Below are 15,097 nucleotides of genomic sequence, written 5' to 3' on the forward strand. Positions count from 1 at the left end.
GCACACACGTCACTGTCCTTTGGCTTTTTCACAATTCCTTCCATTACAGGTCACAGACACTGAGGCTCAAGTCTCACCGAGGGGAAAGCAGAACTGTTTGCTTCAGGAAGGGAGCCACAAAGGCTTGCCCCATACTGTCTTAAATCGCTATTCTCAGTTAGTAGAGATCTAGAGATCTCCAAACTCTTTAAAAAAAAAAAAAAAAAAAAAAAAAAAAAAAAAAAGCAGAGTAAGCTTTTAGCTGACTTTTAAAGCAATCAGAACGCCTGCAATAACTGAAAAAGTGCCCTATTTATTTATATTTGAAGATTACTTCAGCAGACCTTAGAAAGTGACTAATCACCACTTCAGTGCAACACCTTCAGGTTAGAGAAATAAGAAGCCCAAAATCTACAGACCGATCTGCTGCTTTTTCTAAAAGCAATACTGAATGTACAAAAGTTATTCTAACGCTGTTTTAGAAGAATTTGGAAAAGGCTGCCCTCAACCACATTTCCCCAGTCATGCAGCATGCTGGCACACACCTGAAAGAAGGCACAACGTAAACAAATGCTGTTGATGCTCGTTTACTTAGACAGCGCTCGATCTAGAGATCTTTTACAAGCAAAGCACAGGGTTGCCTCCCCTATTCCTCCCCCCACTTCAGAGCATTCTCTCCTGCCTGCAAACCAGTGCTATCTGACCCAGTAATGCAGAAGGTGGCAAAAAAAATTAAAAAGTGGAAAAGCAATTAGAAAAGGAAGGTAAGGTTATATAACCTTAAGTGAAAAGAGACCACTATTCTTCAGAGAACATCAAACGTCTTACCTATCAACTAAACTCCATACATACCTGTTTTGCAGCAGCCTAGTCACTCTGCTCACACAGCTGACGCTTCTGTCTCTCAGAGATTTTCTAATCCTCTCATCTAATTTGGTACAAGAGAAATCATTTCCAAGCGGTACATCACTGTTGTTTCTTGCTCTTTCTATTTGTTCCTCTGCATTTGCAGTTTTTGGTGTACCCCCACACATTTTCTTTTGCTACAAATCCTCTTGCAAGAAGCTGAAGAGATACAGCCTCGAGTAGGTTTCTTTACTATAGATCAACCATTAACGATGATAATTCCTATCAGATTTCTTCCCTACACAGGAACACAATCCAATGTTTTCTTGTTGGAGGAAGAGGAGGCAAATACACGCCATTCATGAAGAAATACAGCTGAAGCTACAGTACCAATGCAATTATTCCACACAGAAGAGCAGACACTACTTCCAAGTTTCAGAAGCCATTCTCTTGCTGTGTTAGTTTCCTACCAAGCCTGGCGCAAAGCTGCAGCAGATACAACAGCTAATATTGACTTAAACTGTGTTTGTTTCCTGGTATGTGATTAGGTAGCTGGCAATTATGTAGTCACAAGACCAAACCATATGGCCTCTTAAAAAAAAAAAAAAAAAGCATAGTTGCTTTTGCAGTGACTCGCCCTTCGTTGCAAGGTTGTTCTAACACTGGCTACAACACCCTGTTAATGGCTCTCATGTGAGCAAGTGTCATCTGACGACTCCTAGCAACCTCATATAGCACAGGAGCAAATAAGAGTCTGTCATCATCGCCATATGGTTTATGGGGGGGAGGGGGTTGGAAACTACCACCAAGAAACACTGGCTGTTTTGCACTGTAATGATTTTACTTTCAAGGACAAACGACATTTACTCTTGAAGGAGAATTTCGAGGTACCGTTTTGAAAAGCTGCTAGAAAGAAGAGAAAACAAGTTTGTCACAGATATTGCCCGTTTGTGAGAACTTACAGTCACAGGCCTATTAGAACAATTCAGTGGCAGTATTGGTGACAAAGACCCCATAAAACACTTCTAGCAAAGATCACACACAATTTGAAACAGGCCAATGGAACTTCACACTTGATTCAAGTTCATGTAATTCTGCTGGAGAACTGAGTCTTCTTTCCCTACACTGTTCTTAAAGAAACTAAATAAAACAAAAACATCCACACAACTGCCAGTAACTCCTCATACACAGCTTCTTAGCTAAGGAGATATTAGCCTTCTGAATTAAAAAAGGAAACTAACCTTGCCAATGGTCACCCAGAAATACAGCAGGAGAGTTGGACAAGATGTCAAACCCCAGCGGTACACGCTACCTGCTGAATAGCACAGCATCCTCCTTAAAGGCTTTTTGTAAGCTCTGTAAACCACAACATCTAAACCCTGGAACAAAGTGGTCAAGTAGAGCATAGTAACACTGAACACCTTGCCCAGACACACAGGAGGAAACCTGAAGCAGTTAAGAACAAAAAAAGAAGAAAACAGTCCAAATTATGTGAATACACACACAGACCTGGAAGTTCCAGGTGAGGGAAATAGGTGCAGAGTTCCAAAACATCCAGTTAAATCCCAGTGTCAGAGACTAGAAACACAACAGCAAGAAGCCCCCTAAAACTCTACAAGACCCCCTGGGAGCTATACAACAATATTTCATCAGCACTCCTGACATACTGAGGGAATTATGACTGGAAATCTACGGAACATGTCAAGTCTAAGGAGCAGATACTGCAGAAAATGGAAGAAGGCGCCCTCAGAAGTTATCCTCTGAGAAGCAGAGTTAAACCATTCTTCTTTTCCTAGGCAATGTGACAGCACATCACCTGTTCTGTTTGTAGGTCATTTCCTGTCCTTCATCTCACTCTTACAGAGTTGCATACATTATTCCAATCCATTCCCAGTAAGGAGAACTGAGGCGAGGGGTGGGAAGAAGAAATATATATGATGGAAGCTAATAAGAATTTTCTGTAAAAGTTACAGTTGTCCACTAAAATCTAAACACCGTTTTCAAATAACAAAATATTTGTGAAGTGTCCAACAAGGTTTTGTTTCCCAGATAGCTTTACAAAACGTAGAAAAAAACAGAAAGTTCGCATCATGCCTGCTGTTTCAGTGAGAATTTCATTCTATGAGTCATACTTACAGAGCTGATACACAAAAAAACAATGCCCACAACCCAGACATTTGGGATGAGCGCCAGAATGTATTTGTAAGTAAAGTGAAATCTACTTCGGATTGCTTAAAGACGAATTTCCCTCTTTAAGGCTATTTAATAGACAATGTAGATGTATTCTCCCTTCTCCTCTCCCAAGACAGCGTTTACTCCATGCTGCTCCTCTTTTTTACTGCCTCGGAAGAGCTGTGCCGATGCCACACCGCATTCGTTTTCCACAATCATTTAAAGTAGTCCTAATATGGTAAAGCACTGTTTAACCTTAGCTGAACCGCCTTGTTCCAGCATGATACATACTTACTAGCTTCATACAAGTTAGGCTGGATATATTGCAGATTAGTCACGCAACAAGTGAAGGAACATGTCATTTGCAGCACTTCCCTCACCTCGAGCTTTCCTACAGAAAGAGCTGTGGTGCAGTTCTCCATGTTAGATCACTGCCCACAGATGTTGCCTTTTTAGAAGAATAATTTTGCATGGTACTGCATGAAAAAGAAAACAACGCTGGGTGTATTTGTTCACTGCAAATGCAGAACTAACCGAACTATCTGCTCACGGTCAGAGAATGCACTGAATTTTTGCAAGGTTGGAGGCATTTTTCACCATCTCCATCAAAAAGCAGTATCATCCCATACACATATACACACCTGACAGAAGCTAACAAGCAGTTCCATGCCAAGTTAAAGTCACTGTAAACTGCCTACATCAGCTTTTCGCAACCAATGAGAAGAGCCTGCTAAAGCAGCATTTCACAACGCAGCCAACTTTCATAAGTTTGGATTCACCATCCAGAGGCTTATCTCTAAGTCTGGGAGCCAGGTTCCATGCAATGTCTCAGTGATAATGTCAAATAAAACAGGAAAAAAAAAAACCAACATACCAAGAACAGCATGTTTGAAGCAGCACCATACCCAGCACAAGACAATGTTTGGAGTTGCTAGCCCCTAAAACACAGTGCAAAAAGAGCACAGGGGTGTTATTCGGGGGAACTGTAACCCCAGTAGCTTTCCAGCAGCTGGCAGACTGCAGTTTGTCCAAATTAAGTCACATATTCTGCAAAAGGGGTTTTACAGCATTAATCTTGATGTCGGCAAAGAACCAAAGGCTCGCTTGTCTGCAGAACATTCTCTGGGCTTTTTTCTGCTTTAGAAAGATAAGGAAACCTCCAGGAAGCAGCTCCCAGCTGTCTCTGGAGCCAAAGCAGCCGTGCCAAGCGGCAGCGGCCTGGCAGGAGCGAGCAGCGCAGGTTCCGGCCCTCGGCCAGGAGCGGGCCGCCCGCCTCCTGCTGCCTCCGCGCCAGGTCTGGCCTAACACAGCGCTCACATGGCCCTCGCTCCAGCAGCGCCATGTGACCGGGCCGGCAGCCAGGAGCAGAGCTACTAAACGCACACACTGCCAAGGCATGTTGGGCAGCTGCCTCCGCCACAACACGAGACCAGTAGAAGCCTCCTGCCCCGCCAGCCTCACTGCCTGTGCTTTCAACCCTCCTTTTAACAGAGGGAAGCAGAACTGAATGTCGCACATTTCAGAAAAATAAAAATAAAAATAAAAAAAACTGCAGCAATGCAAGGCAAAATCTGGTATTCATAACGCTGAACCAGCTCATGTAGCATTTCAGCACTAAGGGGAAGTAGGGGCTGATCTCAGACCTATCATCTACACAGGCAAGCAGGCCCACACAGACACCACCACCACCACAGCTCCAGGCAGCATCCCGAGGCACTGGCTTGGTTGCCTGCTCCTTCTTCCTCTTCTGCAAAACTTGGGTTTGTTTTCTTTTTCTTTTTTTTTTTTTTTTTTCCAAGTCCGTATGCTTGGAAAAAATACGCTGCTTTCAAACGCATGCTCAAAGCAGTAGGGTTAGTACGTGAAAATAAAAGCTATTAAGAAACAATATTATTAGAAATAAGTAGATGCATCCTTGTGCCAACTGATACAGAAGATATGAACAACGTTGTCTGTGCTGTCTGACACTGAAAGATTCTACCAGCTTGCCAAAACAAGGACTGCTCCCATGTTGTGATGTTGGTGTGCGATGTCACAGGCAGCTGTTGGTGGCACAGCAGTAGAGGCTGAACCTTCCCACCAACATCCCGCTCCATGTTATTGCTGCGCGACAACAGATGGCAGCAGAGGGGCCGTCTGACAAAATGGTGTCTGACATAGAAATGTGTATGGAGCAAAACTGTGCCAGCAAACTCCTCCAGACAGAAAAAAAAGGCACCCATTGACATGTGAACACGTACAGAGACCAAACAGTGGATGTGAGCACAGTGAGGCTGTGAGCAGTGTGTTTCAGTAGTGGCAGCAATGGCTCTCCTCTGCTGGTACAGACTTTTATGAGTGGCACGCAGGCTGTTGTTCATTGCTGTGAAAAACGCACAGCCAGTGGTGGTGTCCACACTGAAAAATAGTGTTCAGTAGCTGAGAATCTGCTCTATCAAACAGTGCTGTTGTGCTCTTTGTACCTGCTGTAGTTTCCATGGAAACATATGCCAGGCATTACTTTCAGAGCCATCAAGGTATCCTTTTGGTAAGAACTCCAGCACTTGGAACTCAAAGTAACTAAAAGCACTTGCACGTCAAACTGAATAGAATACAGTTCAGTAACAAATTGCATCATCAAATTCACAAGTGAAAAAAGGTCTTACTTTTCATTTGGCTGTTTTTTTTTCTTTGCTTCTTAATATCCAGCACCGTGGTTTTACAACTCTACTCTTGTATTTCATTAATACCTGGGACAAATAAACCTTAAGATAGCAAACGTGGCACGCCAGCACTGCTGAGAGCTGAAGCAGCTCGAATTGGTCAGCTAGCAAAACACGGCTGAGTTCTCTGTAAATAGTTACAGCCAGCTGCTGTAAGAGCAAGGTGCTTCTTAACTCCTTTGGAAAATAAAAAGAGAATCAAGATGTAACTGGAAAGTTAGCCTGCAATAATGGGAATGAAAAACGAATAAAGTATATTGAATATTTATGGAAACGCACTGATTTACCCTGCTGGCAGGAATATGGGAAAGAACACAGGCACAAGAAGGCAATACATGATCATCCTAAAGTTGCTCATGCTATAGCATGAACAGCAAAAGCCCATCGTCTCTCCATAGATGAATGCCAGGAAATCCTGACTTAGATTGAACGAAGTGATAACACAGATGGATATAACGTCAGCTCCGGCGTTTTTCATTAGTTATGGCCAAAAATACTGTGTTTTTGTCTTTGTTCTTGTTGTTATGACCGTTTGCCTATTCCATCCAAAACACTTTCCTTAACCCTCAATTGCAGATGGTACTGAAAGCAGTTCTCCAGCACTGAATCCTGAAGGCCTTGTGCATATTTATTCTTACGTTTCACTACAAAGGAAAGAAGCCACGTCTCAGAACTCTGTACGAGTTCAGAGTAGTTAAATCACTTCTAATTTACCACCCTCTCAGTGAAATAAGAGAGACAAAACCAAACAAACCACAGTTTAGCCACAGCCTGGCATGGCAGATGCAGCCTTACTGCAAGACACTATCCAAGAGACTTACGTTTTGTTTACTATACCAATTGCATAGGATTTTGAATGTATAAATAGTCATTAAGTTATGAAATAACCTCTTGCTTAAAGTAGGCCAACCACTCTAACTACTTGCATAGATTCCTGAACATTTAATCCAATGTGATGGTATTGTATTAAAAGTTCATGCAGTCAGGTTTATAAGTGCAAGTTGCTCATGCCCAGAAACATGCTAAAATAGAGTTTGTCAAAAGTGAAATATATAGACCAAAAGCAAGAAACGCACAGAAGTGAGCCACGTGCAACCTTGCTGTGCAATAGGAACATGTTTCACACATCTGCTAATAGGAACAACCTAAAACTTCTAAAGCATCAAACTCGTGTAGCAATTGTCTACTTACCTAAATCAGAAACCATTCTCCCTGTGAGCAAGTAGGAATTGCTCAAGTGCTCAGTGAAGAACTGCTCAGTGATCCTCAGTGACACATTTGCATAACCAGGTGCTTTATAAGAGATATAACTTTCTCCTGAGATTAAACCTACAGGAGGAGGCTTATAAAGGACCACTTAACCACTACACACTCAGGACAACTTCATTAAAAACAAACAAACCAACCAACAAAATAAACCAAACCGACACAGAATTCTCATTTTCTTTTCCAATCAGAACAGGGAAATCAGACAAAGAGATCAGGCAGATGCAGTGTCAATTGTGTAGAAAGATTTGCAGAGGTGGTTGACAAAAAAAACCACCACAACAATCACTCATATTCATTATGAGATCCAATATTCTCTTCCCACTCTTTCCATTCCATTCTAGCCCTGGACTCATTGTCCAGTCCAGCTACACGCAGCCCTCTTATGAAGTTATCACATGCCACCATAAAATGACAAAGCAGCTTAGATTCAGATACTCATTCTTGTATCTCCATTCAAAACTACTCCCAAATATATTCGTATCTGTAAAACTTCTCATCAGAAATATTCAAGTCATCAGATGTCATTCACTCACTCAAAGTTGGAATCGCATGTGAAAGTGATCAGTGCTCAGTAAGTACAGACAGACATTACGAATGGTATCCTGACAAAGGGAGTTAATTTTTCCCAACTCCTCACCTTGATGCTGTGCAGAAACTCATGTAATGGATGGTAAGGCAGAAGCTGGCGCTCCCGAATCTGTTTGAGCTGACTAACACGAGAGCAACCTTCCTCCAGTCTAAAAGCCAGCATCCAGTAAGGGTTCAGATGCACGTTACCATGGCTATCAGCCAAGTGAACCAAAGTGGTTACCAATTCCCAGGCCTTTATTACAGTCATCTCAGTGCAGCTGAGGACCAGAACAACAGCTCGATAGCTATTTCTGCCTGCTGTCTGATAGTTCAACACAAAGTTCTGCAGGAGATGGTTATGTCACCAACCTTTAAACAGACAGGACTATCAATGCTGCTGCAGAAATGACAAGCATCCAGTGAGTAACTCCAGCATGGGAGAAAGTGACATCATCCCACACCACTGCAGCCTGTTTTCCAAGAGCAAACCCTTGACATACACAGACTCAACTCTGCTGCTGCACAAAACTGCACCAAAAATCCCTTCTTCTTTGTGCCTTCCTACATGTTACCAACCTTCCTTACTGGAAGGTGAACAGGTCACTGCCCACATCGTTTAAAAAGCCGTGACTTATAAGAAATAAAAGGACCACCAGCTTTCCAATGGAGCAAAGCATTAAAAATGAAGATTATAGATGGTCATTTTGTGGGAAAGGCAAGGGAAGATGACAGATACAAGCACTCCGTTCAATACCAGTTGAATGAGTTAATACAGCCACACATGGAAACAAAGAAAACAGACAATCTGTGTCACCACAGGCTCATTCACAAGCTGCAGATTTTGAAAAGTTTCCATACCTGTCTTTTCTCAGGATTTGACAAAATGTTGTAATGTGAATGCAGTAAGCACTGCCTGATCTGGAAGCGATGCACTTCTAACGAAAGAACCTACTTAGAACTGTGTGTTCAACAGTTTCTAAGTCCATCTCTTGAGGGTTTCCTTCAAAAACCATTAACTAGTGTACTCAGCTCAAATTTCCTGTGCTCCTGAAGTTTTGCATTCACATACCCAGACCCCCAAGTCAAGCAACTTCAGTTGTCAGATAGCGTTCAGATTCAGAATTCAGCGCAAACATTTTGCACAGAAATCCAAAGCACCAAATTTGTTCAAGCCACTGTTGTTTTCATAAATCAGCACGCTTAATGCTAGCAGAAGCTAGGAGATACTGCACAAGAAGCTTCCTGACTTCATTATAAAATATACTGTAGTAAAGCATTCAGAATTCTAATTGTAAAGCGCTAATATCCAACTCAGCCCTTAGCACCTCTATTAGACAACTAAATATTGACCATTTGTTTACATAACACACCTAATTTCATTAGCACATCTGAGGCTTCCCCAGCACCTGGGAGGAGAAAAATTGAGCCGCATGACATTTAGATAAGAACACACTGCAGAGAAAGCTCCATAGCGATTCGATAATTGCATGACATACATGTAGCACAAGTTTGATTTCAGCACAAGTCATTGAAAGAAAACCATGAGTCAGTTTTAACAACGATAAATGCTTTTTAAAACTCTCATACCTATTAATCACTGCAATTCTAACCACCTCCCCACCATCCAGGATGCGTGTTGACCAACAAAACCAGAAATATTTTGGCTGCAGTCACATGAAAGCACCAGTACTTGCCCTAATCAGGTCTGGAAAGACAGATCTATAACCAAACTCCCTAAGCCAGCCTTCTCGGTGCCTCAGAAGAATGCATCACCTTGCAGCCTTGCTAAAGCTTGTCTTGTGACCTCAGTCTTGTATATAAAGCATGACACTGCTACAAATGTTTGCACAGCTGATGCATGCAAATAGGGCAAATGGAGCGCTGGAAGAAAGGCGGTGAGAACTGTCAGCATGAGGAGAAAGCCAAATGGAGAAGAACCTGAGCCTGAAGGTTAAGAAAACTGGGAGGTAGAAGACACACAGAAGTGGTTCACAACAGGCAAACATGGTGAATTGCCACGTCCAGGCTGGTTAACCACACTGGTGGTAATCATACATTTCATCGCAAGGAAGTGCTTGCAAAGGGACACGCCAGCCACATTTGGTGCCTTCACACACAAAATGCCCAACTCCAAGTCCTCCATTTCTCACATACTGCTGCAATCATACTGATGAGAAGCCTCACGTGGCACAGAGCGATAATTAGGATAACATAAGAACGTTCTTCTTATGGCAATTTGTCCAAGTGGCATTCAAGACGATGCCGCTCTCCTAATCAAGGGTGCACTCAGTAGAACCAACAGTTGGCAGATACAGAACAGAACACGCTGCTCTGAAGCTGAGCCTTCTGTTCAGGAGCCATCCCTGAATGCTGCTCACGAGCAAAGCAGGTTACAGAAGAAAGCAAATGATTGTCAGCATCACAGGGAATCCCTAGCACACAGCTACTACCAACCCAAGGAATTCACTCTGAAAAAGGAGAAGAAAAAAAGGTCTGAGCTGCTTCAACAGCAGTATCAGAACAAGAGATACATTGCTTTTGTGGGAACAACTACTCCATTTTCTGGCCCACCTGACCCCAGCTATTTTGTCACACCTGAACTCACTTACCTTTCAGTGGGCTGTCACTGAGTCACAAGGAGAAGTCACTACTACAAATGAGAACTACATCCAGCAGCGTCCAAGTAGGACAACATAACTTAATGACCATAACGTTCCTGTCAAATCTCTGCTACCTTCCATCCTTCTCAACTTTCAATAAAGTTTTTTTGTTACTTCAATAGAGTTTACTGAAGAGTCTACTAAAGCACGCCTACAGCACTTCTTCTGGTTTGCCTATGAGTGAATGTCCAATTTTCTACTCTGCAAAGTGTGTTGCAGATGAGAGCACTCACCTATGCATCCTTTGGCATGAGAACAGCAGAAGTACCCTAAGAATCAGGCCTCAAGGACCTGGTATCCAACTGCACACCAATTTAAGAGCCAAGCATGTAGGAAACACGTTATTAGCTTGTTAAGCCACACAGTTAAGTTACCTGTAAAACAGAAACAAGATAACCCACTGGTAAAACCTATTTGTTCAGTCAAGCAAGAACATGCCTTTTTATGGGAGCAAATAAAATGACCAAGGTGATCTCTCTCAATGTCAACTGTGGTGTAAAAAGACAACAACAACAACAACCCAACAGGAATGCCACACAGAGGGTTTCTTCTGGCACCCTCAAGAGAGAACAAGAGCAAGTCCCAGAGCAAAGCCAGAGGAAACCAAGAGGTTGTTCAGTGATGGCAGCCTCTGGTGGAAGGAAAAGCCACACAGCGTTAAAAGGGAGAATAGCTTTGGTTCCTGCACAGCTCAAAAGCCAGGAGTGGGTCTTCTTTGTCTTCCTCCAAAACAGCCCCAGGCTGGAAGTGTGGTTTCCATGTCAAAAGACCATCCTTTCAATCACTTCCTCGCTAAGCTGTTTCTTGGGTGAGACTGCTTGCAATAAATCTCCTTCCGCGGAGCAAACTTCTTAGCTCTCATTAGCGAGGAGAGGCCAAGCCAGAACAGAGGCAATAACGCTGCACCTTAAGGCTCACCTTCAGCCATCAGCAAGCAGGTAAAAGGCCAAGGCTTCCTTTAAACCTTCCCACGCCCATGCTCAGCTCTGGCCCTGGGCTGCATCTCCCTTCCAATAGGACAGGGATTTTGTTGTTTTTTTTTTTTCCCCCAAATGCTTTTTTTTTAAAGGGCTCACAATCAGATTTTTAGTGATGCTTCCACGCATAAAGATGTACACGCGTGCTCAGCATCTCTACTGCCGCATGGGACGCTTACAAAGCTGCAAGAAGCCTCAAGAGAAACCTAATTAGGCTAGAGGAATTTACAGAGGAGTGTTTCATTATAACAAAGAAAGATACAACAAACTGACACGGCTGGCATATGCAAAGCTCACCACTGCTTTCTTTCCTTTTTCAGAGGGTGGAACATCACAAGGCTGGTAATAAGTGCTATGAAATAATGCCTAGTGAGTAGGATCTCGCTGAGCATTTCAGCACTGCGACCAAAGGAATTATTAATATCAACTGCCAGACAAGTGATCTCATACACCAACACTAACAAACTGTTACCAGATAGATATCCTGCAGCTACAACATGACATCCGTTCCATTACAGGCACCAGAAGGAGCAGCTGATATTTAAAGCTGAAGTAAGAGCCTGTTTGCAAGTTTTGAACCCAGCTGAAGTAACACATTTTTTTATAGAATCCATGTAAAATAGAATTATTGCCTATTTCACAATGTTTCTTCACAAAACACACAAAATAAATCTTATCAGTGGTTGCAGCACAAAAATTACATATTTTTCCAATGAGAGAGCAATCTCAAGAACTCAAGTATACGTCCTTTCATTTTTATATCCCTGGATACAGGTGCTTCATAATCAAAAACAGCTACAAACCACACAAAATATGAAACCACTGTGAAATCTCAGCCCTCTGCTTGAGACAGCTTCAATCTTTTGTGTTTGAAAGTACAGCAAAACACTGCTGTGTGGTCTCACCCCGGAGCCAAGCGAGAACTACAAACTGCTGCAAACTGAAGAGCAAGCTATCCACAACAGCTAACCTTCTTAAAGCCACCCAAAACCAACACTAACTTGTTTAGCCCTTGAGACATTCTAGCCTCCACGTAAACTTTGTGGTTATTCAATTAGAAATTCTAGGGAAGGAGGATGCTTTGTTCCTGCCCTAATAGCCGCTCTTCTGCTGCACGTGAACCTGGTAGCACTCCAAAATTTGTACAAACTACTCTAAATCTATCTTGGAAGGGAAGTCACATTTGATAAGCAAATAAGAAATACGTATGTACACGCACGTGCAGATATTTTTACTTAAGGGAAGCAAAAAACCAGTAGTAATGAAGAATAGCAGCTGAAGATGTGTGTTCAAAACTGCTGATAACAAATACAACGTCATGTCACGAGTACCCATCTGCTCCCCAGCTGCTTTTATCTTTTTTGAAGAGAAACCAGATATTCTACAGTTCCACACGCTGCCCTTTCACCACCTTGCAGTGCCATTATTCTGCAGGGTGGTTCAGGCCAGCAGTAAGTCCTGCTATCCTGACAGCACCTCATTAAAGCCTACACCCCGTGTTTACCTCCTTCTCACCCAGCAGGTAAGGGCTGTGTTCCCATTAGCACGCAGTGCAGCCCAGCAGGACTAGATCCACGCAGAGCAATAAAATAATTGGTGCTAAGGACCTGACACCCACACCGTGCATGTTGTGAGGTTTTGTGTTTCAGCAGCAGCCTGCTCCAAGGACTGAACATTCAGCGGTTGGAGCACTTTCTAATTTCACTCAGTCCAACAGGAATGCAGTTTGCACAACGAAGCCACTTAGCTATGGGAGCCAAAGTTCTGTAAGCGGAGACAATTGAGAGGATTTCTTTAAAAGAGTGCTCCTGGTCCAAATTAGAATGTTAATGCTCCTGCAGCCAAGAACCATTTCATGTGGCTCAACATTCAGCTACAGGCACCACAGCTCTCTTTGCTTGTGAGACTGTGCCAGCTCATCTTGGTAAGCAGCATCCAAGGCAGCTTGCTTTTCTCTCCAGAACCAAAGAGAGGAAGCAGCTGTGATGCTCGGTCAAGCTGTAGCTCCAATGAAAGGAAAACAGCACAAGCAGTACTATTCACACACAGGCCTCAAGTCTGGTCCAGTGCCCTCTGCAACAAAGCTTCTCCTCTCATCCAGGGAACATCATAAAATGTACTGAGAAGGAAAAAAAGTTGTCATATTAGGTAAACTTGGGGAGTTATTATCTACAGGAATCATCTTCAGCAAGTCTGTTCCTGCTTTGGGTGAGGGGCACACATGAAGACACTCAGGCTTTCAGAGGTCTGTAACGATCCAAGGGCCAAGGATACAGATAATCACTGGTCCCAGAGACTTACATACAGCAAAAGACACACCAAATGCAGAATGCTCTCATTAACTAATAAAACTTACTAAAATCCTTAAAAACATAGGCTTGCTATTAGACCAGAAAGCAATCCTGCCTCTCTGCCTCTAACAGTGACCAGCACAATATGCTTAACACAGAAGTTACCAAAGGATTAAGACTTCACTTCTACTTCCAATCACATATGGCCATTCAATCAGAAATTAATGTTCAACAGAAAGCCTATTAAGAATGTTGCTTTTAAGATCCACTCATTATAATCCTGCAGGTCACCAAAAGACCACTAGAAAAATAAAATATATATATTGCAGCACATTTGGAAGTTGTGAGAAAGAATTTTAATGCAATATTAACATTAAAAAAAAAAAAAAAGTGAAAAAAAACAACAAAAAAACCGCAAAAAATGTCCCCCCAAAACCTTTAAGATGCCAAAACCTAATCAGCAGCCAGGTAGTAAAGGATTTCCTGGGATGGACAATAAAGAGTGATGAGTGCCTGCAATAAAATTTTAATTATTACTACTTTTAAGTGCCATACCATCTACACACCACAAAACCAGTGTGGAATATCTTACCCGGCGAGCAGCAAAAAGAAATATATAGGCCCTAAGCTCATAAGATACTGCAGATAGAAGAAACACAGCTTTTAACAGGGGATACGCTATGCAGGGAAACGTGGGCATTCTCAGTGCGTCCAAGGGAAGGAACGGAGCGCCGGGCTCTGATACAAAGCACTCGGTAAGACCGGAGCAAAACAACAGGGCAGGCACGGAAAACATGCCTTCTTTCCAACGGAGAGCCTCGATTAGACCTTACGCGCCGCACACAGCGAGCAGCAGGGCGCTACGGCTGCCCCACACAGCCCAGCCCCGCTCCGTAACAAGAACGCGGCCAAAGCGCCGGCCCTGCGACCCAGCCGCCCGAACGCCGCTCAACCTCGCGCTCCGCCGCTCACCTACCTGAAAGCGGTTCCCTCCCCCGGAGCCCGGCCGCTGGGGGCCGCCGCGCCGCCGCCCCTTTTGTTGAAGAGCTTCTGCAGCAGAGTGGGGGCCATGCTGCCGCCCCGCCCCGCCCGCGGCCCCTCGCCGAGCGGCTCAGTTCGCGGAGGGCGGCCGCGGCTTCGTTCCCGCGGAGCCGCCCAGCATCGCGCGGAGGAGGCGAGGGGCGCCGGCGGCCGCCCGTCACCTGACAGCGCCCGCTGCCCACCGGCGGGGACGCGGACGCGGAGGCGCCGCGCCCCACGGACGGCTCCGATTGGCTGGGCAGCGCGCCAGACCCCGCCCCCGGCGCCGGGAGCCAGCCTTAAAGAGACACGAGCCCCGCGCGGCTGTGTGTGTGCGGGCAGCTCCCGCGGCTGAGCTGTGTTACGTGCACCACGCGTGTTTTTGTACTCGTGGCAATATGCGGGCGCGCGTGTATGTGTAATGCACGTCTGTAACGCATCTCTGCGCGTGCGGGCACGTGGATACATTTATGCCTTAACTTATAACCCAAATGCCATTCTGATGTGCCTCTATTTGTGTTTGCTTAATGTGGCTGGTTTCATAGAAATGCAGTGCATCCCATCTGGAAAGGCTCCTAAGAGTCATCGAGTCCAACCCTTGGCTCTACCCT

At 44.1% G+C, this 15,097-nt stretch overlaps 1 protein-coding gene across 4 annotated transcripts in view; it reads right to left on the minus strand.

Moving 5' to 3' along the window:
• The window catches only part of FNIP2 (folliculin interacting protein 2), a 46,910-nt gene extending 32,373 nt beyond the window's left edge, over positions 1–14,537 (minus strand). For 2 of the 4 annotated variants that reach the window (XM_042829757.1, XM_042829756.1), the window contains exon 1: positions 832–1,323. In XM_042829757.1, coding sequence (XP_042685691.1) covers positions 832–1,013 — 182 coding nt within the window. In that variant the 5' untranslated portion in view covers positions 1,014–1,323. Of the gene's footprint in view, positions 1–831; positions 1,324–10,431; positions 10,468–14,442 lie in introns of those variants that run through there. The other 2 variants (XM_042829761.1, XM_042829759.1) reach the window with 2 other exon arrangements.
• Between the last annotated feature and the right edge of the window lie 560 nt (positions 14,538–15,097).

The sequence above is a fragment of the Centrocercus urophasianus genome, unplaced genomic scaffold (assembly GCF_019232065.1).
Source record: "Centrocercus urophasianus isolate 14NV4802_14NV808 unplaced genomic scaffold, USGS_Curo_1.0 seq_32, whole genome shotgun sequence".
NCBI lineage: Eukaryota > Metazoa > Chordata > Aves > Galliformes > Phasianidae > Centrocercus > Centrocercus urophasianus.